Here is a 23,870-nt window from a genome sequence, read left to right on the forward strand (position 1 = left end):
ATGAAAGTTACTTCATCTTTTTAGCTAAGGTTAAATTTGACACTTGAGTCTGGGAAATAATGCAGAACTGCCGTCCATAAATCCCCACCTCACACTTCTCTGCTGTGGCACCTGGATATTTCCTATGTTCAGCACAGCACTGAGGTGGGGGAAGGCATGGTATTGTCATTGGTAATACAGATCTACAACTGATTTCCCATACTCATGGCTGTCTTCGGAGCAACTGCAATAATGCCACACAGATTACAAGCAGAAAAATAAGCAGCAACAGACCTAAGGCTATACATAAACTTGAAAAAAGGTAGCATGTTAAGACCTGCAGCAGCTAAATCTCAATAAAAACTTGACTCAAGTGTCTAACTAAAGAAAAATATTTATCTCCATATACCAACTGGCCATAAATATCACAATTTATATAACTGTTTCTCCACGTGCATTCTCAAGCATCCTTTGTGCTAAACTGATGTAGAAATGCCATTTGCAGCTGAGCACTGAACCCAAGCTAACAGGGTTTTCTGAAAGTCTTATCTTTTATATAGTTTGCAGTTACAGCTTAGAACACTGACAGCAGCTGAAGTGCTATATATTCCGCCTTGCCATTTAGTAAACTGCTTCGCAATAAACAGTGTTTATACAGACAAATGTCATCAAACTGAATTTCACGTTCTCTCATTCCTTTGAAGTGCTTTGACCGTACAAAGGAGCTCACTTTTCACTTCGGTTTGCCTGTCAAATATTTTCTTTCTACTGCCTATGGAATATTTTCTAGATAATGACTCCAGTTACTCTTCTTGTAGATAGTGCAAGTTGGGCTTTGGAATAGAAATCATTAGGTTGAAGCATTAAAAAGGATACCATTTTATAAATTAAATTTTAAGCATGTTAAAAAGTTAGTTTCTCCCTCCAAGAACAGAATGATTCATCGCATGCAGTTGTTACTAAGTGCAGAATAGAAACTCAGAAGTACAAGATATCCATTTCCAGTTGTCGGAGGAAAACCTATTCCCCAATTAACCATCAATATTCTGATTTTGCTCAGCACTTTGAGCTGCAAAAGAAAGTCATTCAAGTAAATTAATAGTGATAAAACTAATACATACTGTCGCCGCAGATCTGACAGCTTAGCTGTCAAAGCAGAGATTTCCCCCAAGGAACGAAGGATATCATCTCTTTCTTTAGGCTCCTCACATAATTCTGCAACTTTCCTCGCTTCAGCCATAATTCCCCGAATATGTTCTTCTCCCTCACTGCCCCCGTTAGGATCCGCAAGCCAATTCTTAAAAGAAGTTATGTACAAATGAGGACAAACAGTAATATTATTTCTATGGAGACTTGTAAACAAAAATAAAAATCAATACAGCTTTCAAAATTATTTAACAGAAAATACTCTTCAAAAGCAACTTCTGTTTATTAGATACCATGAAGTTCTTTCCATTGTCTGGCAGATTTTCCTTTTTCAAAAAGATATCAAACTAGATGAAGTATATCCAAAGATTTTACATTCTCTCTCTCCCCAAAATTTGCCAACAGTATTTTTGGAAGTAAGGTTTAACCAGTGGCTTTAGAGACTCATGGTCCAGCTTTCAGAATAAAAATGAAAACAGATGCTCTTGTGCACAGTGTGGCATTCTTTACAGAGCTCTTTTAACAAGTTTCATTATAATGTCATTTGATACATCTATAATATTAATGTGTACATATACACACACACTTCGATAAAATATATATATAGGATGTTCATTATTTGATGACCATCATTATCAGTGGGTAATAGGCTGACCATTGAGGGAGATTTTAACAGTCACAAAAAAGATCAATTAAAAGTAGTTTCATTAACATTGTTTTGCTTTTGTCATGAATATGAAGTTCTAAATCCTGAACTCCACTCCCAAAACAGAGCCCAAGATAAAGGGCTCTGGTTTTACCCACAGGTAAGTCCGTGCAGTCTGGAACTGCTCTCCTTTTCTTTAGTGAAATCAGTTTATATCCAAATTTAGGGTGCTCCCTCATTATAGTTTCACGTCCTTGAAGTTTTTAAGCAATGCTAAAAAAATCATGGAAAAAAATGCATAAGCTGCAGCAAAACTCACTGTAATTTACTGAATTCAAGATTTTTTTTCTCTGTAAAAACAAGTATCCCCTACACGTTCCTCCTAACAACTGTGTTGTATTTGGAAACAACTACAAAAGTTCAGTATAACAGCAGTAATGTAATCATGTTCTCAAGTATTTATGAAATCATTAGTGGTACCTGAGCAGCATCAATCTTTTTAGCAATTGCCTGCTTAGAGTTTGTCATTGCTTCCAATTTGCGGGCTGCATTCTCCACTTTTGCAGTGAGTAAATCCAGACCTTGTGACACCTGCTGCGCTTTCTGCATGGCCATGGGTGTAGCACCCTGTCCTCTGCCCAAAACAAAAAGAGCATCACAGGTTCAGCTCAGGATTGAACAAAGCTCTTTTCCAATGAAGAGGCAACAAAGACTGTTTATAAGCATTCCCAGCAATTATTGCAAGAAATACAGTATTGAATCAGGTTTTTTTTTCCTCCTGGGAAAAACAGAAGTAACTTGAGGAGGAACACCACAACAAGAAGACTTTAAAACTAAGAGCTTATTTTACCCTTTCCAGAACTTGACATTTAGCATCCTCAGAAGAAGGAACATTTAAGTGTCAAAGTAGGGCTATTCGAGGACACATTTCCATTAAAGTACCCAGGGCAAGGCCTGTTATCTCCTCATTTATAGATCGCTGCAAGTCAGTCAGAACCTGCAGGAGTTATGTCTTGCCACACCTAAGTGAGGACAGCAAGTCTGTAACTGAAAATAAGATGTCTTAGTTGCCTCAGTCCTGTTGACAAAGGAGATTAAAGGTGATGGGCTATTGGTGAGACTTCTTAAAATGGTGAAAAGGATGATAGCTATACAAATTTACAGGACTGTAGAAAACAATTTGCAGCACTACCACTGTTTGTTCAAGTGCTTAGGAGTTAAAATTTGGATAAGACAAATTACTTCTAATACATATTCCTGAGAACATTGGTTTTGCATAAGAAATCTTATACTCCATTCCAAAATAACCTGACTACTAGAAAGTTTTTTGAGCATGTTAACTTTATCAAACTACTAACTTTAAAAAGACCATAGTAAGTAGAAGGATGACAAGCATGCTACCGAGATGCTAAGGTGTATTTACACAGTCAGGCCAGAGTCTCAAGTTATGTTTCTTTATACCTTATTTCTCACAGGCTGAGTTGAAGTCATCAATCAGCTGGAAGTCCAAGTGAAGACAAACTAAAACCAGCTTCTTATCCACTACCACAGCTAGTATACATCTCCTTTAATGACGATATGACCAGTATTTCTGAATTTTGGCCTTTTTAGCCACTATAAAGCAAATTAATTCATGGAAGTAAGTTATAGAAATATTCCAAGCTTGTGTATATACCATTGCAGTATATAGAGCCTGGCAGTCTATGGATTTAAAGTGATGCAGGGAATTTGTTCTTCAGGTAACTCAAAACACAGTTCTCCAGGTAATTTGGATTTGCTCACTTCCTGCACTTCACTAAGGCCTTAAGTCAGAAGAGGCTTTTATCTTACCTAAAAGCTTCCCCCCCCCCTTCTAAAAGAGAAAACTCTTAAACTTGTATTACTTTTTCTGCCAATTTGAAAGATGCATTAACATTTAGGAGAAAATACTATACCACGAAACCATTACCTGCATCCCTAATAGATCGCAGTGAATAGCTTTCTGGGGTTTCCAGGTGGGGTATCTTTGGGGAATAGGGAGCAATGTTACAGCAAATTAAAGAAACCAATGTTAAAGCACTCTACCTTAACAATTTACTACACTGATAAGCAGCTGAAAAATTCTTTATACTCAAAGGAAACTGGGTTATAGTGTTCAAACTACATGGAATAGTTCTTTCTTAGCTTATGCCTTCACAAAGGAACATCATACTTCCTACTTTCTGGCAAAAGAACAAAAGGCCATGATACCTGACATCAAAAAAAGATAGCAAATTTAAAGAGACTCATCTGCTGCCTAAAAACAAAACCCCTTAAATTCAAAACACCATTGTGAAAGAATAACCGATTTCTAATGAGGAAGCAGAAAACTGATTAAGGGCTCTGGTTAAATAAAACTCTATGCAAGAAATGCACATCAAGATCCGTAGAATTTCATCAGTGACTGATAAACAACTTCAACAACTACTGCTTGTGGTCTAACATCCCAATAAACACCTGAAAGCTAGAGTATTCATGTATCTTACAGTCATTGGGGTACATCCTCTTTGGAGACAGACTTAAGAGTGGAGTTTGAAGTTTCATTTCAGCCTAATTTGGAAGGTTACGTGTTTGACATTAAACAAACTTCAAATACTCGAGCATGTTTTGCTCATCATGTTATATAATTAAGATTTCACATATTAAAACATATTTTTATCAGAAGAGATTGAAGTGAAAAAGGCAAGACACAGCTACTGGCCTGCTCTCCTACAGGTTAGGAAATGACACAACTGCAAGTTCAGAAAAACTGTTTTAATAGTACTGGAAAATTGTCCCTTAAAAGTCATAGATTTACCTAGCTCTGAGGTCAGCCAGTTGATCAGTCATCTGGCCCAGCGTTTTGCACGTTCCCAGAATCTCTCTGCGTTCTTTGCCTGCACACAGTTCTCCTGCTTTCCCAGCTTCATCAAGGATCTGCCTTATTGCTTGCTCACCAGCATCCCCTAAGTGGCAGAGTCAGTTAGTAAAACAAACAAGACATTCTTGAACATGTACGTGTAAACTGCTAGACTCATGTCCCACCACACTGACTGCATTAGGTTCAGTCGTGGAAATACATTTATCAAGAACGATGAGCTATACACCAAATGCGATAACTATAACAGGACAGTATTTCTAAAGCAATATAGCATAGCCTTAATATGCATCATGTGCCATGTATTTCAAGTCATTTAACCATTCTGTTGTCATAGCTTAATTGCTATAAATACTTCGTTTATAGAACCTGTAATTCAGGCTAAGAAGGAAGAGAGCAACATGGCAAGATTCATGTAGCCTTAGCTTTAGCCAGTTGCAAATCTGACTTGATTTTGGCTAAGGAAGATAAAAGAACAACATTGCTTTTACTTCCAACCCACCCTGATCCCACCCTCCAGCATTATGGATAGTGGAGATGCCACTACCCATAAAGTACTGGTTCCTCCATGAAATTATAATAATGCAATTGGCTCAAGGAATTCCTGCCATAAGGAACACTCAGATGACAAACATATTAAGACGTTAGTTCAAAGTAACACACTCAGTAAAATCTGATTTGCACTTAGTTCTACAATTATCTTCACATTTTTCCTTAGCTACTGAATTTTTAATACTTTATTTCATTATTTGTCAGTGTCAATGACAGAAGGCTTTGAAAAGAACTTTGAGGTTTCTGGAATAGATTATGGCAAGGGGAATGAGGACAGAAGTAATATAAGCAGCAGCTCCACAGATAACAACAAATTCCAACTTTTACAATTATTTTGGCTTCAATTTCAGAAGAAGTGTTTCAGATAAAGTCTTTCAAAGTTCAGATGGAACAGGCCTCTATCCCATTTTATGTGCTTTAGAAGTACATACAAAGGCAAAAGTAAAAGTGACTGTAGTTACAGTATTTATGGCAAATTTTAATATTAAAAAAAATTATGTCAAAACCAAAAGAAAAACACCTAAAGATTACTGTTAGGCAAATCTAAACTTAGACAAATTTGAAAATATGGAAGGAGAGACTTTAAGTATTAGCAACCACTACAGCTAGATCTTGTTCAATGCAGTTTATGGGTGTTTGTGGGTTTTTTTTTTCTAGTGGAATGCAAAGAAAAAACATGTATGTTTATAAAGAGTATATTATTTAGACAACTAAAAAGAAGCAAAGCTTTCCAGGTCATTAGACACAACTTGTTCAATCTCCAGTATCTAAAGAAAGGAATAAATATAGGCTCCTTCTGCATGACCCACTACATACGGGTCATTAGTGCTTAAAGGCAATTTTGTCTTACAGAACAGAATTATTCAGGCCTTTAAAAAAACAAAATACTTTGTGTTGTGTTTTTGGGAGGGGGGTTTGGGTTTTTTTGTTTTGTTTTAATATTACCTGGAGGTGCATTTGGATCTCTCAGCCAACCTTTTGCCTGGTTCATCTTTGAATCTATTAAGGCTAAAGCTCTTTTCATGGCTTCAGTGTCCTTTACAAAAGAGAAACCACCAAAATGATTCTCAAAAAAATCAACGCACAAATAGTCGACACAGCCAAAGCAGACAGAAGTTCTATGAAGCACAGTCTACTTAGAGAAACACACCCATATAAGCGGCTCAAAGCCCATTTTCAAACTAGCAGGTCATAATCGCTTCTTTCCAATGAAGACAAACGTTTTCATTTCACTCAAAATGCAGAAGATATGCATGCAATTTTAGTGATTTTTCCTATTCCTTTACTTATTAGTGTTTTAATTTCTAAATCAGAGCTCTAATAAGCACACATCTTTAAGTTAGTTCCTTCCCCGCCACCCTTAATGACCATCAGCGCACACAGAAAAGTTGTAACAATGAAAGTAGAGTAAACTTTTCAAAAACTGGAAATTGGCCAGTGAATTTTACTACTTACTTCTAAGAGGTTGCACACATGCATTTTTTCACCTGCTCTGCCACTTAACGTCAAACAGCTGCTACTTGCAGAAAAGCAGACTGCCAACTAATTCCTGGAACTCTCAAACACGGAGTTCAATGTCTTTGGAGACAAACACATGTACTCACATGTGGTTGTTTTAAACTCAGATCTTCTCTGCCAGAAGCATCAGAAAAGCTGCTTCTTTGACTATTATGCTACAATTATCCAACACTTCTTTGACTAGATGAGATAAAACCATCCAATTCTCATTTCTCTGCATACTCTGTTATTTGTTCATGTGTCATCTCTCCACTAGAGGCCAGAAGTTTTCTATCTTCCACAAATGGAAAGACAGTGAGAAGAGTAAGAAGTATCTTAAGTAGGAAGTTGGGAAAAAGCCAAAACAGCTTTTTATCACACATGTCATGGCAATAATTTAAATGCATCTACCATCCCATGATTAGTATAGAAGTAATGAAAAGAAGCTTGGTTCTCACATTATTAACTGGATTGGACTGTGCATGTCCAACTCTTATGAAGAAGAGCCTGGTAGGATCAACGATCAGTATCTGGTACAGCATGTGCTATCCTGACAACACTAAAGAACTGCCACATTTTTGTGAAGTTGTTCATTCTGTGTGCTCAGTCTCAAAGACACATCACCATAAACACTTTGGCATTTAAACCAGATTTATTCAGGCATGTTGGTTTGTCAGCTACTCATTCATAATGTGCTTTATTATAATTCAACAACTAACTTCCCAAAAGGTCACACAACACCACTGGATATTTTTAAAGGCTCTTGAATCACAGCCTGAGAGCAATCACCAAAAGCAGAATCATTTTCACCTGGAAAGTTGGTTCTCAAGTCTAGAAACTGGGTCTCAGAGCTTCAGGACCTGTGTGAAAAAACTTCAAAAGGGTACAATATGCAGCTAGAGGGGGGCACATTCTTTTAAAAGTCATCCTCTCGATAGCTTGAGAATTGTGCATTGAATATATGACGAGAAACAAGTAAATAATGACTTAAGTATTCAAATGTATATAAAACCTTACTAGCTGTAAAGGGAGGTGTTACAGTATTCTGGTTTTTCATACATGGGCTGAAGCTACTTTAGTTTGGAATGGAACTACAGTCCTGTTCACCCAGAAATAATTTGAAACAAAGAACTAATTGAATTTTTAAAAGCCAGCAGATGTTGCTTGGCATGTTGATGAGATGATAGGTGTGGAATGGCTGAGAAGAGGAGAGCCTTGAGAAAACTGTCTTTGCCCCTCCCTTTTTACTAACACAGGCTTTTGTGTTGTCTCAGCTGCCTGCAGAGTTGCAGTTTCAGCAAAACTATATAGAAGCCTCTGAATCTGAAGTCTTGTATCAGGGAACAAAATCATGCATAAATACAGCTTTTACACTCATGATTTTGTAATTGCTAGCACTACTCAAGCAATAACAGGATCCATCTGTCCTATCACATGAAGGCTACATAACTGGGTTGCTCTGCAGTGTAGATCTTGCTATCCTGTGTGGCTCTGCACTCATGTTTGCGAAATACTGTCCCCTTTTCCTATTAAGAAGTCCGGTGAAATCCTAGTGTAGCAAAGTGTTCAGGACAACTGCTCTTAAAGCATAGATTTTTCCATCTTCACAGCTTGAACTGCCACAGCAAGGAATTCCTCTCAGCTTTAGTCTGTATAGGAGTTTCCATTGCCATGAGGTGAGCGATTTTTAAAACGGGAAATGAGAACACATCCTTAACTAGGTTGGTTGGTAGTGCACTTTGGTTTCTGCCACAGTTGTGTCCGGTGTCAGATACTCTGCAAGCAGCAAAGGTGTAGCAGTCCTGAAGTGTCTGGACTCTGCCACCAATTCAGGCTATTAAGCAGGAAGACAAAACCAGAAATATTCAATTTAAATGAAACAAAACAACTTGCTCAAGGTCTTACTGCTTGGAAGTGTCTTGCTATTCCTGATTTCTAGAGCTGTTTAAGTGCCTTGTTCCTTCCTGAACAGCTAGATATGTTTATAATTTTAGTCTTTGGGATTTGCCAGCAGAATATCAGTCGCAAGCAAGAAAAGAAAAATCCTACAGCTATCCTGCAAAAAAAGCTTTCATATAGTAGTTCTCCTAGCAAACAAAAGGATTCTTTCCTTCCTCTCCCCACAGTTCCCCTGTTAGCTAAAGGAATTTCATTAACAAAAGCAGCACTATTAGCTTTTCCGAAGATATAAACAACTTAAGTTAATCAAGTTAAACTAGGGCAACATTGTCTGAAGGGAAAAGGGCAAGTTGACATTTTGCAAATCAGTTCCTAAAGCAAATGTGCACTTATTCAAGATACCTTTATGCATCACTTCTGCCACAACTAAGAGTTTTGAGATTATTCAAGGAGCAGGTAGTATTGGCACTGCTTTGAAAAGGAGCAAAATAAATCCTACACAATCCCTTGTTGAATAGAAAACACAACCTCTGACTCAAAAAAGCGGTCTAGTCTAGCAATATCTGCATTTCATTACCAAAGAAGGCAATGTTGAAGGAAATAGGCAAAGCCAGCCTTCTGGCAGAACAGATAGCTTAGTCACCATCCAGCGTTCAATCCTGCAGGATACTAGATACTTCTCAGCTTCCTACAACTCCCTCCATTTCTATGGAAATAGACGATGTCCGAATTGAGTATTACTTCAAGTTTATTTAAAAATAAACAGTAAAAATATACAGGAGAAAGCTAAACTCCTCTGTAAAATGAGAAGTTCAAGGAACAAAGGTACAAAGCTAAGAATGGAAGAAATAAATGCAGATTTTTTTTCCCCTCGAAGATTTTGTTAGAGATCAGTATTTTCTCAGTATTTCATTTCTAAATCAGAATACTAATTTAAAAATCCAGTGTTGGTGCAAGCAGAGATTATTGCAATCTAGTAACAGTAATGTGCATTTCAGAGTCTAGACAGACCAAAACAGTTTACAAAACCCCTACAACTCTGGCTCCATACACTTGTTCGTTCTCCACTATCTCTAGGTAGGTTTTGTGATACTTCAATGTATAAACCATTCAAGATAAAAAACATAAAAATCAACTCCAACATCAATAGTAGCATGTACTACACAGGTAAAAATTCAAGGCTGTGCATCCCCACATCCCCGCCCTTACTTTGTTCAAGAAAAGCATGGGGAAAATATGTTTCCCTTGACCACCAAGAACAAAATGCATGCAACAGTAATCTCAAGTAGAATTAAAGAGCTCCTCCTTCTCCCTCCCAGAAAGATGAGTCAATCAACCGTTAGATACATATGCAAATATGGGAAAAGGTCTGTGAAAAGTGCCCATTAGCAAACTCCTTCCTGCTTTTTCATCCCACTGCATTTTTCAACTCAAATTCTTTGTCGTAACTGTTTGGTTAATGCCAAGTGCTACAGTTCCAAATTGTCAGCATACCTTAATTCAAAACAATAAAACACAATGAAGAAGTTCTCAACTGGGAGCAGAATGGTACTTCGATTATACTAGTCCACACAATATATTTATGCATTAGGCATAATGACTAATATTTTCCATTCGGAAATACTGCTAATACTCCAAGTATTTTTTTTAATAGATTCCTTGATTAATCTACCTCGCTAGCAAGAGACGTAGGAATTTCCTACGGCTAAATTGCCAACTTTTTGCAGCAGTCTTTTTTTTTTACCATGAAAGTTTCCAAATTTGTTGTCTATAATATAATTGTGTTTGTATTTCGTAAGATACAGGAATGCTTAAATCCAAAAATAAGACTGAACTGAAAAATGCATATACAAAAAGTGAAGTTTTAGGCCTAGACCTGAAGAACATGAACCATTTGAACTGAAGGAAGGCTGCTGGTGAAGTACTATGGAACGGACAAAATTCCTGATTTAATAAAGCTTTCTGGGCATGCAGAAAGCTTGTTCCTGCATGACTGGACCCTTTATTTGTAGCTACAGAAACTCGTAACATAAATTAACACAAAAGCATTCAGCAAGAATGTGCTCTGAAGTCTTGGGCTAACTAACCCCACTCAGAAAGATAGCCTTAATGCAGTTCAGCTTGCAATTACCATTCTCTTAGTGACAGCCATTTCTACATGTAGCTAGACAAGCTATTAAGATCCTTTGAAAACTTCTGTGTGTATGTACGTAAGTACGGTGTCACAGCTGGCACACAAGAAGTTGCACAGCACACAGTCTGCACACAGCACAAAATCCCACATACATGCTTTTTTGGTTTTAGTACAAGATAGAGGTGTGGGGTGTGGAAGAAATCTTACCTTCTAAAGGTGAGAAAAGGGTAAGAAACAGGAGAACAAAAACAAAGATGCATAAAGTAGTCATAATAAGGAAGTGATAGTGACAAAATAACTCAAAAGGCAAACTAAGGGTCAAGTGCCAAACAATGTAGGCCAAAGTGATTTTAATGCCTAGTTTACATCAATGTTAGATTTTCTGCAAGATTTCATTTGTTAATAAGTCTGGCTTCAGGTCTCAGTATTTTCGTTAAATATATTCACAGTTACTTGTTGCTTATAGCACCAACCCTTAAAAAAAAAATCCCATCAGCAATTTACTTCAAGGTACTCAAAAAAATTGGCAGGAATTTCAGTTATGCAGTTACATTTATTTGTAAGCCCACCGTAACACTTTCACAATTCTGTCTGTCAGACCTGCTTTATGGTCTGTTAGACATTTCAGTTTCTTCAGTGGGTATCACTTAAAAGCACCACTTAGCTCCAGGTAAGCAGTTGCAGTCACTTGCACAGATTAACACCGAGTTGTAAGGAACCAATACTGTCCACATGCCAGCTTCAGACATCATACTTATCCAGAAAGGCTGTTCAATTTAACATAGATTTCTTTGAGACAAGGCAAACACCTGAAATTTACTCACATGTCCAGACTAAAAATGGAAAGTGGGGCAGGGGGGAAAAAGAAGGAAGTATTCAAGGAGGAATCCACCAAAAATTGACTAAAACTTCTCAACTTCAGGCCTTTTGCACACAGAATGACAGTAACCTATCTTTCTAGCAGTATACCTGATGTTTCTCCTAGAATCTCACTTATGAATGCTTAGCTACAAGACCTGTTTAATGCATAAAGCCATAGCTTTTTACCTAACATTCCTCTGTCAAACATGACAATGTAGCCACTGAGCCACCTTCAAATGCAGCACACTTTTAGCTTAGATTATTGAAAATTAATTTTGAAAGATACATTACTACAGTCATCTCTGAAGATGTTCTTTGACCTTGAAGAGATTATACGATGTGATCACAAAGCATTACAACACTGATGCAAATATTGCAGTCTCAAAACCACAAGCGTAAGAAGCGTACACCACACTAGATTAAAAATTAGACTTCTATAAACAAAAGTAGGTGTAAAACGTACCTTGCTCGCCCAAGCATCTTCATCCCAGGAAGTGAGTTGTAATACACGGATTATTTCATTTATCTCAGCACTCATTTTCTCTACTGTGAAATTGCGATTTTTCAATGCCTCTTCTATTCCCTGGCTTTTAGAATTTTTCGTGGTTACAAAAATCTTCATAGCTGTGAAAATACCATAGATTAGAAAAAGGTATATTCAAGATAGAATCAATGTTCAAGGTGACTTCCTATTGCATTGATACAGAGGTAGTACATTTTATTTTGTGTAGACCATTCTGGCTCAAAGAGATTTTAGTTTTAATACAAGAAGCACAGTTATTTGCAATCAATATAGAAGCAATGTCAAGGCTGTTATTTTTAATAAACATAAGACAATGGAACTCCAGCTCAAAATAGACAGCAATTCAAAGCAATATTAAAAATTGAAGCTGAAAATACCTGAAATAAGTACCGGCAAGAGCTCCTTCACAGTATTCATGGAGTTTACCAGCATAACCCTATGTTCCTGATGAGTTAATTCCTGTTGTCTTTCATCAATCATTTTGGCCATCTTCGTCATTCCTAAAGATTAAAGGAATTAAACACAGTCATAAAGAAATGTAATACTGTCTAATTTGTAACAGCTTTGTGAACAAGAACAAAGTGTAATGAGTTATGACAACTATATTGAAGTTTAAAACTTAATTTTATATTAGCAGCTGTTACTTAAAATACATTCCAGATACTTCAGAACTAGCCACTACGCAAAGTAGAATGGAAGCCTGAAAATTCTTGATTTAAAATCCCAGCAATAAAACAGGAAAATAACTGAAGTGACTACTGTAGGACATGAAGTCACCTCATGAACTCTGGAAGCTAATTTACACGGTTTTGGGTTTGGTTTTTTTTTTTTCCTTTTCTGTTAAGACTTGATCAAAGCCTTACTTGTGAATGGCAGAAAACCGAAACATCAGGGGTTTGTTTGTTTGGCTTGAGGTTCTACCAAAGTTCAAAAATTGTACCTCTCTATACTTCAGTTCTGCTAGAAATACTTCAGAGCTCTAGAAGTGTGGAAAGGATTAAATTTATTCTAGAGCAGTTCTATTTTTAATAGCTAAGACTTGCAAGGTTTACCACACAGCACATGTGGAAATTTTAGACACAGCTTCATAAACATTTAAGCTCATTTAAATTGGCGCTGTTGTGGTCCCACTCTCTCTTTCTCCTACAGGGGACAAAACTGGAATAAAGCTGTATACTCTTTGGCTAGATTACTTTTCATGCTGGTTAGCATTTTAGGTGTCTTAACGTAACAAAGGTTAAATGAACTTTAATTACAACACTAAAAAGTAGAATCCCCACACTGACAGCACAGAGGGGTAAGTTGTGCAGAACCACCTTTCCTTTCAAGTGACAAAAGCCTAAATAGTTACTTCCAACAACTCTACTTCCAACATAAAACCTATAAGCACTTTGTTGATTAAGTGTACATGCTCATATTGCTATTATTTATGTAGTGGTCATATTAACAGTTAAACTCAGATGCCCACTGATATAGCTGAAGGGAACAGGGACTACAGACATAAAAGGTTTTGTGAGCATGAACTGGAAGTGTTGAGCAGCACTGTCTGTGCAGGTCAATGAAAAGTCCCAAATGCTTGTGACTGAGCCAAATCGAATATTGGGAATACTCTGTATCTTCCTTCCAATTGAGGAAACTTCCATTTTAAAGACATGGAAGACAATGACCACAGAGAAACTGAAATTGTATACCAAGAAAAAGAACAAGTTTCACAGAAAGAAAAGATTGCCCTTCTCACTTCATCTTTTTGTATTCAAAATGAGGCAAAAAATCTATGTAGTTGAAAGTAACTTCTCATGGAACATAAAAAAGTTTTAGAGAACACTATACCTTCATATGGAACTTAAAGTTTCACATCTAGAAACAGGGTAAAGTATACACGTTAAATAAAAACAGGGTAATATGTGTGTTCTGTGACATGAGGGCTGATAGTAATTTCATCTGTGAGCTAGTTATTCTTACGCTACATACATATTCTTATTTATACATATAGAGTACTAACGAGAGTCCTGCTGTTTATACAAGCATTCTTTAGTTCAGTGTAACTTTAATTCCAACATCTTCCTACATTACCACCACCACAGCTATATTTTATAGACCGCTTTTGTTAAATACCTAAACTACTTTATGCTTGGTGAAAGCATTTGGAGTAGCAGATGACCAAGACTAATGGTAGGTTTCCTCTATAGCAACCCAGTGCTTCACCTTCCACCAGTGAAAGTGTGAGTTAACATGGTGAAGTTACAGATAGTGAAGGAGCATCAAATAATGAATAAAAAGAATTTGTAATAGCTGTGGTTTTGTATTATACTGCAAGACAGCTATTTCTGCAACCTCCTGAAGAAGTTAATACATGATACTTAGCTTATACTACTCCAAAAAATTCCTACCACGCCTAACCATCTCAGTACAGACATTTTATCAGCTTAATGGACTATATAGCTGTGAGTGTTTTTTCTTTTTTTTTGTTTTACTAATGCATGCTTACTTCCCCTCATATAATATAGTGTAGCAAAAGTACAGTACATATCATCTGCATAGTACATATAATTTACCAATCAATATAATTTACCAACATGTTGACTCTTCTACATTCTTAAGAGAATGTGTATCAGAATAATCATCATTCACACTCTAGTTTAAAACTCTTTCCAACAGACACTTTCAAAGCAACTTTAGCATTCTCCAAACACTCAATACTTGGCTGAGGAAGGTGCTGGGGTGTGGAAAAAAGGCAGTGGAAAAGTCTATACTTAGTATGTTTATGATAGTGATAGGCTGTAGCAAATCAAACCTGGCCCTAGATTCTTTGTGTATGTCACCAAATCCTCCATAGTCTCTACTACTTCCGCCACAGTCAGATACTCCAATATTCCTTTGCAGACACGGATGATTTTACGGACCTAAAAAAGGAACATTCCATCATTTATTAGATGAATCTAAGTTACACTTGAATTAGAAGTGCAAGCCTATATTATTAGAACAGAATAGGTATAGCATTTGCTAACATGATGCAAATCAAAAGGCAATCACAAAGGTCTGGGATGCTGATTAAGTTACCCACAATGCCATTACTGAGGAGTGCTATATTGACAAAGAGAATACGTGGTCAGCATTCCACTACTCAAATGCAAAATCTTACTTCCAGAGCTTTCACTTTGTATGGTAAATGAAGGATAGCATTAAGAAAATAGGTTATAAGGAAATGCATTTAAGTATGCTGGCATGCTTGAAGTTTTTCACTGCAATTTCATCTATAAAAAAATATTTTACTTCAATCACAACGCAAAACTACACAGAACACAGATTCCAAGCTTTCAGAGGAAGTATTATTCACTATACAGCTTTACATATGGATAAAGCATTATCCAGCATTCCAGTGGGAAAGGTAGATCCAACATCTTAAGCTTCCAGAAAAATCTGTGAAGACTGTACTTTATTTATTTATCTCTGGACATCTGCCTCGGCTTAACTTTTTCTGTTCATACTTGATTCCAAAACAGAGTTCTTCGCCGGTTAATCTTCTAACCTCCTAAACCACATTATTTCTGACAACACCACATACAATTCTCACTGAAGAATGAGTTCATTAACATTTAATTTGTATCAACCACATGCAGTGTTCAGTCCCTAGAACAGATCATAGTTTCCTCTAAAACTCATTTAAGTTTTGTCCCAGTGTTAGTTTATCTTGAAACATAGTAAGGTAAAGACACGCCAAGTTTTGTATTTGTGAGAAGTCAATCATTCCAGACTAATATTTTTCTTTTGCTTAACATGCAGCTGTCAGAGACTAGCTCAATGAAGCATTAACTCCACAGAAGTCAACTAATTTCCTAAACACTGGAAGCAGGAAGATTAAAAGCTATTAACTTCCTTGCAATTCTATCCTATAACACTTCGTACTGTCTATTACACATTATTTTAAGTGGTTTTTAATCACAAGTGGCACAGAGAAATCCCATAGCATTCTCCTCATTTGAGAGGAACATGCTAACAGTAGCACAAGCTGATTAAATGAGACAAGGATGCCATGTTAGACTACTCAGAACAGCAGGAGTAACAACACAGTTTCACAGATAACAGATTGTTGCACAGGTAAAATTGAGAACTAACATCAGCATTTCTAACAGTGTGAGCTTTCTTTCCTCATAGTAGCATGATATTTACTATTTCGAAACAAGCAAGACTCCGTATTCCTCAAAGGAGGATCACAAGAGTAAGTAAGGTTTGTAATAAAGAAACATTTTCAAATACAAGACACTCAAAACCTGCTTTTTAAGTTCCCTTAACAACTCTGGCAACTCTGGCTTTTTTGTCCATCTGAGTATGGACAAACAGCACCTCAGAGCCACTTTTTGGCTTGTGCAGCAGGCAAAACTGTTACATCTATCAGAACACATCTTCTGGATAACCGGTCAGACAGTCCAAATCTGTATCACCTCCCATACCCCAAGGCCAATTAAATTGCCACAGCTAATGAGTCAGACATGTTAGGAAGTGGCCTAGGGCTTTTTAGGGAAGAGAATATAAGTATCAGTAATAGGTATGGTGAAGGGAATGCAGAAACACATCAGCAAGATCTAAGACAGGGCTGATGAGATCTGGCATTTTTGAGGAATAATCACAGGCAACACCTAAACATTATGTCATACAAAGATGTGCTTAACAAAAAAGAGCAACAAGCCTAAGCTCCTTCTGACAGAAAGGAATGCAAAATATGCTTCCAATCAAGTTAAAATGATCAAAAACACATTCATCTACTCAATAGTTTAGATTAGCTAGTTCAGTTAGGTGGATATTTGAATTAATAATATGATTGTGCAGATACCTATGTCAGTCATGTTGGGATTCCTACCTCCGCTTCATCGAATGTCAGAAGCAAGTCTGACGTTCCAGAAAGGATGCCTCTTGATCCATCAATTAGATAGTCACGAGCTGGTACGGAATAAGGATCTGCTTGCAGCATCTGAGCTGCCCGAACAAGTTTGGTGCAGGCATTCTCCACTCTGTGGAAAGTCAGACAAAACTTGCTGATTAGTTTCTGTCTATATAAGAGACTTGAGAAAATGCTGGATTTGTTTTTAACTTTACCACTTAAAGCACTGCAAGCAAACTGATGATTCTACACCTTCACAGCTTAAAAAGCTAAAGTATTGTATTTACTTTAACAAGAAAGTAACCAGCAACTGTACCACACAGTTTTTCAGAAGTCATGCAATCTTCCAATGTAAGGAACATGTGATGTATCCCATGTACAGCAGTCAACACAGTGTCACTACAGAGGTGTCCCAACACGGCAAAACACCTTTAATTCTCAATGACAAAACAATTATTCTTTTAGGACTTCACAATCAAAGTAATTGCTAGCCTTTATCAGCCTGTATTTGCATCGTCATTCAAGAAGCAATTGCTATTAATAAATATTAAGTGATAGCTACACATTAAGAAAAAAACCATAGTACTAAGAAAACCAAGACACTGTGCCCTGCTCATTGAAGCTGTAGTCCAGGTCTTCAGAGTCTGTTAATACTCACAGCAGAAACAGCATTTTAAATAGCCACAAGATTTAGCGATAAGGAATGAATTTCAAATGCAGCTTGCAATTCTACACTTAAAAACAGAAAGGAGGTTTTGCAAGTTATTACCTTAAGTAATAACAGTAACACGGAAAGTACAATAAGCAAATGAGCTCTGAAGTTAGGTTCCATCAAGACATTTAACACAACAATTTTAAAACAGCAAGAACTGGAACACTGGAATGCTTTTGGTTTTGTTCTCTTGTTGCGATTAGTTCATGGCAGCCTAGAGAAACACAAAATTCAGACTTCACTTCCATGTTAGCTATGCTATTCACAACTGTAGTTATTGACTACACTATAACCTTCCTCCATTCTCTCCCACTTCTTTGACAGAAATAGGAGTGTTGTCCGACACATGCATGTGAGCGCCGTGTGCTCATTCAAGTTACACGAGGTTCCAGCAAACATTAAACGCTTTTATTACGGCAATGCTATCTCTTACCGCAACTGTTCATGCTTGTCATATAGCTCATTTTCTACCTACCACCTGGACACACTATTATCATACTTTCAGTGAAGTACTATGGGAAAGTTGCACAGTTACACCATTTTTTCCCCTCTACGTTCCCTGTTAACACAAATGGCAGAACTTAATGGTTACATCTAAATTTAACTACACTAGACATAAGACACTCATTACAGGAAAACATACTTTTTTCCACAAAGAGAAGTTTTCCACTAATGGCTCCCTAGAGTAGATCGAATTGGGCCAGCTGACCTTATCATAACCTGTTCTTTAGTGAGACATCTGCTCAGCACATCAGATAACTCATAACTTGAGTAAGAAAATACAGGAGGACTTCAAGGCAGAAAGTGGGAACAGTCTGCTTATTACTATGCAATGTACTTAGCTGTATTATCTAAGTCAAGCAACTTCACCAAATTAGATTTCTGCACTTGCTTCTCAAATTTGTTTTTACCTCTGCCAAGAAAGGGATTAAACAAATCACCTATTCAACCAGCTCAGAGCTATAGGCTCAGAAATTCTTACTTTTCCACAGTTCAATTTCATGGTCATCTGTTTAATGCTAATGATTATCTCAAGGCTGGCTTTTTCATTTAGAAAGAAAGAAATTAAACATGAATGTGTATTACCCCAGAAATCACCATAACTAGCAAAAATAAAGTTTCTAAAGATTCAGAGTTCTCTTTTACAGTTTTTAAAGTTGAACCTCTGAAAGGTAAGCTTGCATTTTACTTGCACAATGTCTATTTTGTATAAACTTCACAATGCATTTCAAAAACTTCAGGAGTATGCATTACGTACAAAAAAAGCAGGGTAGTGTTTAAAAACCAGACACCTTCTATCCCCTGCAAAGCATACATGCTAGGAAACAAAAGATTAGAATCTGGGGAAAAGAGGAATTCAATTACGTTAAAAACCAAACAAAAACTCAAACCAAAGCACACTAAAAATATTCACTGCAATGAACTGCTTGCTCCATCACAAGAATCAAAACACATTCAAAAGTTTTTAACAGAACTTCATTGCTATGGTGAATTTGCTAATCCCCATATTATATTGCAACCTAAAAAACCCTCAGGTTTATAAAAAAATGTGGGTGTTTTGGTTTTTTTTGAGGCATGATTACAATAAAGCTATGTTAACACCAGACAAATTCTTTGCGGAGAAGACACAGGTCACAATATTTCCAACCATACTGCTTGTGGTAGTCAATCAGTTCCATTCCTATTAGTGGCTTTATGAACTGCAAGGAAAAAAAAAAATTAGCTTACGCTAAACTACCATTTTAGTTTTTAGGATTGACCTCTGATTTTTCCAGAGATGCCTGCCCAAATGCCAGGCAATGCCTTTGATGCTTGCATAATGATCATTTAAATTTCTGATCACTTAGATTGTAGTGAGCTTACGCACTACCGTTTAGATTACTTGCAGTTCTAGAGATACAAATTAAAAACCAGGTATTTTATATTAACATTAATTTGTTAATATAGTCACCAGCAATGCAGCTCCAGCTTGGCTACCGAAATAATGTTGACACAGAATAGCATTACTACTTGACTTGTTAAATGAGTTTGCATGTGCAAGTTAAACATCAACAAATTTTTATTCTCAGTTTAAAAGAGTCAGGTGTTACCCCACTCCGCCTAGAGATTACAGCTTTTCCTCCTTTACAAGAGAAGTATAACAAGTAACACGAACACATTGCAAAACATCTGATGTAAATTATATGCATTACTCAGACTCCCTGGTGATTAACACAATTAAGATAAAGAACACAGCATTTTTAAACTCTAGGTCAATAGTTCCACTGTGGTTTATGTCAGTAGAAGGGAAAGATATGCACAATTGCTTCTCAGCAGCCAAATTATTTTGCTGCACATTCACACTCCTACTGAAAAACTTCAGATTACTATCATATATAATCATTATGAACCCTCAATGCCAGTCTCAAGGCAAGCCAAAACCCAGGTCTTTGAAAAGACTAAACAGATCTTCTCCCTCATCCTTCAAGAGTGGCTCCCTCAAGACCGGTGGTCCTTTTGGATGATAAAAAATCTGGACAGCGAATGTGGTGCTAGCGCGCGTGCTCCTCACTCCATCATCCACGCACCTGTACAAGTTCTGCTGGAGCACTCCGTTAAAAAGGAACGCCAGTTCCTGAACTAACACTTTAGAAACAAAAACCCTCCTCTCAGGAAAGAGAAAACCAACTCTCATCTGGTTCACTTCCTGCATCCAGATCCTGCCCTTTAATACAGGAACCAGTAAGACTCCAGTGGCAGCTCACCTGTGACCGTCACTTGTCCCTACAACAGATGTCAGTGACAATACACTCTGTAGTATCAACATGGAATGGTTAACATATCAAAATGATCTAGTATAAACTCCAGATTAACAAAACCAAATGCAATAGATTATCATTCACAAAAGCTATTGAACATTCCTAACTTGCTATCCTAGATGCAGTCACATAAGTAAACTGGGGTTGTTTAGTCTGGAGAAGAGGAGGCTGCGAGGAGACCTTATCACTCTCTACAACTACCTGAAAGGGGGTTGTGGCGACGAGGGTGTTGGCCTCTTCTCCCAAGTAACTAGCGATAGGACAAGAGGAAATGGCTTCAAGTTGCGCCAGAGGAGGTTTAGATTGGATATTAGGAAAAATTTCTTCACTGAGAGGGTGGTCAGGCATTGGAACGGGCTGCCCAGGGAGGTGGTGGAGTCGCCACCTCTGGAAGTGTTCTAGAAACATGTGGATGTGGCGCTTCAGGACATGGTCTAGGGGACATGGTGGCGCTGGATTAATGGTTGGACTTGATGATCTTGAAGGTCCTTTCCAACCTAGTGTTTCTGTGATTTCTGTGAAGTACTATGTGAAGCAGGTTTCATTACTGTGACAGGTAACTTCGTTTCCCATTTTTCATTATATAATAATGCAAGCGGTCATGAATTGTTGCAGAAAAGGTTCATGCACCCAGCATAAAGTGGTACTATTCAGCAGTTCTTGTACCACATTTCTATAGTAATGTAACTATTTGAAGTCTCCACAAGCATGTTGATCAAAGACTGGTTGCTGTGCAACAATTAAGAAAATATCTTTTCTTTAATCCCTTACTTGTCTAAGTGAGCAAGAAGCTGGAAATTAACTAAAAACTCTACACATCCTAGAAAAAGAGCACAATCAAAATTACATGCTTGTATACAACTTGTCAAGAAGCAGGAAAAAATTTTTCGTCTCATTTCAATACATAAACACTCCCCTCCAAAAAAAAAAAAATCAACAAAAAAAAATCAAACCCCTCTACACCCAAACAAGATCACACACCAGGAACACAGCATAATAAATACAGTAGTGGATTGTATCAAAGGTCCATTTAGCACAATATCCTGTCTCCAGAAGTAGCCGCAAGTAGATGCCTAAGGAAGGTTAAGAACAGGATAAGCATTTATCATACTTCCTCTGGGCACTCTCCCATCCTCCAGCTATTTTCAGTTCTTGGGATTTCCTGCACTTTGTCTATTTGATAACCCAGAATGGATTCCTCTAAGTACTTATCTATTAACCTCCAAACTTATATAAAGAATTTTAACAGTACATAACTTGCTATACAGAAAAGCTCTCCCTACTGTTGGTTTATAAACTACTAGCTTAAAGCAATGCCCCCATGAAATTCTTGCGCAGGAAAAGTGCAAGTTTCCATCTTCTCTGTGTAACTCATACTTCCTCAAACCTTTGTCAGGCCCCAGTCCCCTCTGTCACCTTTCCCAGGCTGAAGAGTTCCAGCCTACTTCGCTTTGCCTTATACAGAAGCAATTCCATACCTTTGATTGTTCTCAAGGTCCTTCTATGAGCTTTTTCCAGTTCTAAGGCTTTTTCCAGCCTTTCTAAAAATTTAAGGACCACAAGTGCATGCAGTAGTCAAGATGTGGGAGAAAAATGTACAGTGGCATTTTGGTCTCTCATCCTTTGCTGATAAACCTAACATTTGGTTTACTTTTTGATCACTACTGATCATATAATGGATGCTCTCACCAATGTATCACAGCTCCAAAACCTTGCTCGTTAGTAGTAATGGTCAGTTCAGAATCAATTATCCTATCTTAAGCTAGACCTGCTGTTCTCCCTTGTATGCATCATTTCAGATCTTTCAAAATTTAACCCACACTTAATATCAAGTCACTCAGTTCAGTAAGGTCCTGCTGTAATTTCTCAGAGTCATCCATTAATCTCACTACCCTGTGGAAGGCTTCAGGTCATCAGCAAATAGCTGAGACTCAGAGCTCATCCTGGTTTACAGCACATTAGTAAACACTGTGAAAAGCACAAATCCAGCAGAGATACCTAGAGTCCTACTGATTACCTCCCACCATTGTCAGGGTTAACCACATCAATTTTTCCTTTCACTTTCAATTTTCTCTTTTCTATACAAGAACCACCCTGTGGCTACTTCATTTTCTTAAAAGCCTCCAGACTTTGCCAAAGAGTTTAGAAACTTCTTTATGCTGTATCACCTGGATTATCCTTATCCCTGTTTGTGATATTTCTAAGAACACCAACAGATTTATAAGGCAGAATTTCCCTCCACAGAAATACTGTCAATTCACCCAACCTAAGTCTCATGTATTTGGGATCTGTTACTTTTCTTCTCTAGTACAGAATTTCTAGTCATTTGCTCCAAAGGTATATCAGACCTATAGACCTCCTGTTCCCCAAATTCCCCTGGAAAGTTTCTCAGGCAGTATCACCACCTTCATTGACATACTGGGTCATCTCAAGTGAGAGACTGTACTTCATTAATAATTCAGCTATTTTCTTGAACTCTTACACTAATACCACCTGGTCCTAGGCATTTTTTTTTAATCATTCATTTTGTCAACCTGCAATGCAACAGAAACTTTCTCTTTAGACATCATCTCTGTTCTCCGTTTTTGTATTTTCTGTTAGTTAAAAAATGGAAGCATTTAGGCAACTACCTGCCTGTTTTGTGTTTGGGAATACAGTAAAATATTCAGTCATTCTGGACACACTGAACAGCAATAATAGAGCAGTCACTACATTCAGTAGGTTGTATTGCTTCAGTGAAAGCTTGTCAGCTGGCAGTAAGAAGCTTGGCAGTTCCGTTAACAAGAAGCAATACACGATTTTTTAAGACTTAAGGCAGCAGAAGAAAGTAAGCTGTCCTTGACACTGAGCCACAGAATTAAGGGTGTCAGCCACTGCTCTCCAAACGTCTTAGATTTCCAGGCAGTTATATCATGCATCGGCTGTCTATACTGACAAATTCACTTTTCCACCAACCAAATTAATAGAAAAGATTGAGAACATCACATTACCTCTGACACTGTTCGGCAAAACTACAGCAGCACATAAGTAAGTACCATCGTTACTCTGATTTTTTTTTTTTTTTAAGGAAGAAATACCCTAGATATGTACCCATCTATATAGAATGTTACAGGCAAAGTCACAGTTGGCAGAAAGGTCTTCCCGACCAAGGGTCAGCCTCAAGACCCCAAAAAGCTATTGAAACATAAGAGTATTTTCTAATCTGTACAGCAGAAATGGTAACAATGATCTACCATTGGAACAGGTTTCCTGTAGCTACAATAGAACATTTACAATAAAATGAGTTTACTTGATAAATGCCGGTGGCATATCCCTTTTCAATATCTGGTCTTCCGTTGTTTGCACAGTCTCTTTTCCAACCTGTAGGGA

At 37.4% G+C, this 23,870-nt stretch overlaps 1 protein-coding gene across 1 annotated transcript in view; it reads right to left on the bottom strand.

Annotated features, from left to right (window-relative positions):
- VCL (vinculin) overlaps nt 1–23,870 on the bottom strand; it is a gene marked incomplete at its 5' end in the record, with an annotated part of 60,497 nt that overhangs the window by 15,689 nt on the left and 20,938 nt on the right. The window contains 9 exons of the mRNA XM_010286706.1: nt 1,101–1,276; nt 2,252–2,405; nt 4,587–4,734; nt 6,144–6,234; nt 12,053–12,213; nt 12,490–12,612; nt 14,907–15,015; nt 16,971–17,121; nt 23,791–23,861. Coding sequence (XP_010285008.1) covers nt 1,101–1,276; nt 2,252–2,405; nt 4,587–4,734; nt 6,144–6,234; nt 12,053–12,213; nt 12,490–12,612; nt 14,907–15,015; nt 16,971–17,121; nt 23,791–23,861 — 1,184 coding nt within the window. The remainder of the gene's footprint in view (nt 1–1,100; nt 1,277–2,251; nt 2,406–4,586; nt 4,735–6,143; nt 6,235–12,052; nt 12,214–12,489; nt 12,613–14,906; nt 15,016–16,970; nt 17,122–23,790; nt 23,862–23,870) is intronic.

Source organism: Phaethon lepturus, unplaced genomic scaffold (genome assembly GCF_000687285.1).
Source record: "Phaethon lepturus isolate BGI_N335 unplaced genomic scaffold, ASM68728v1 scaffold4315, whole genome shotgun sequence".
Lineage (NCBI taxonomy): Eukaryota > Metazoa > Chordata > Aves > Phaethontiformes > Phaethontidae > Phaethon > Phaethon lepturus.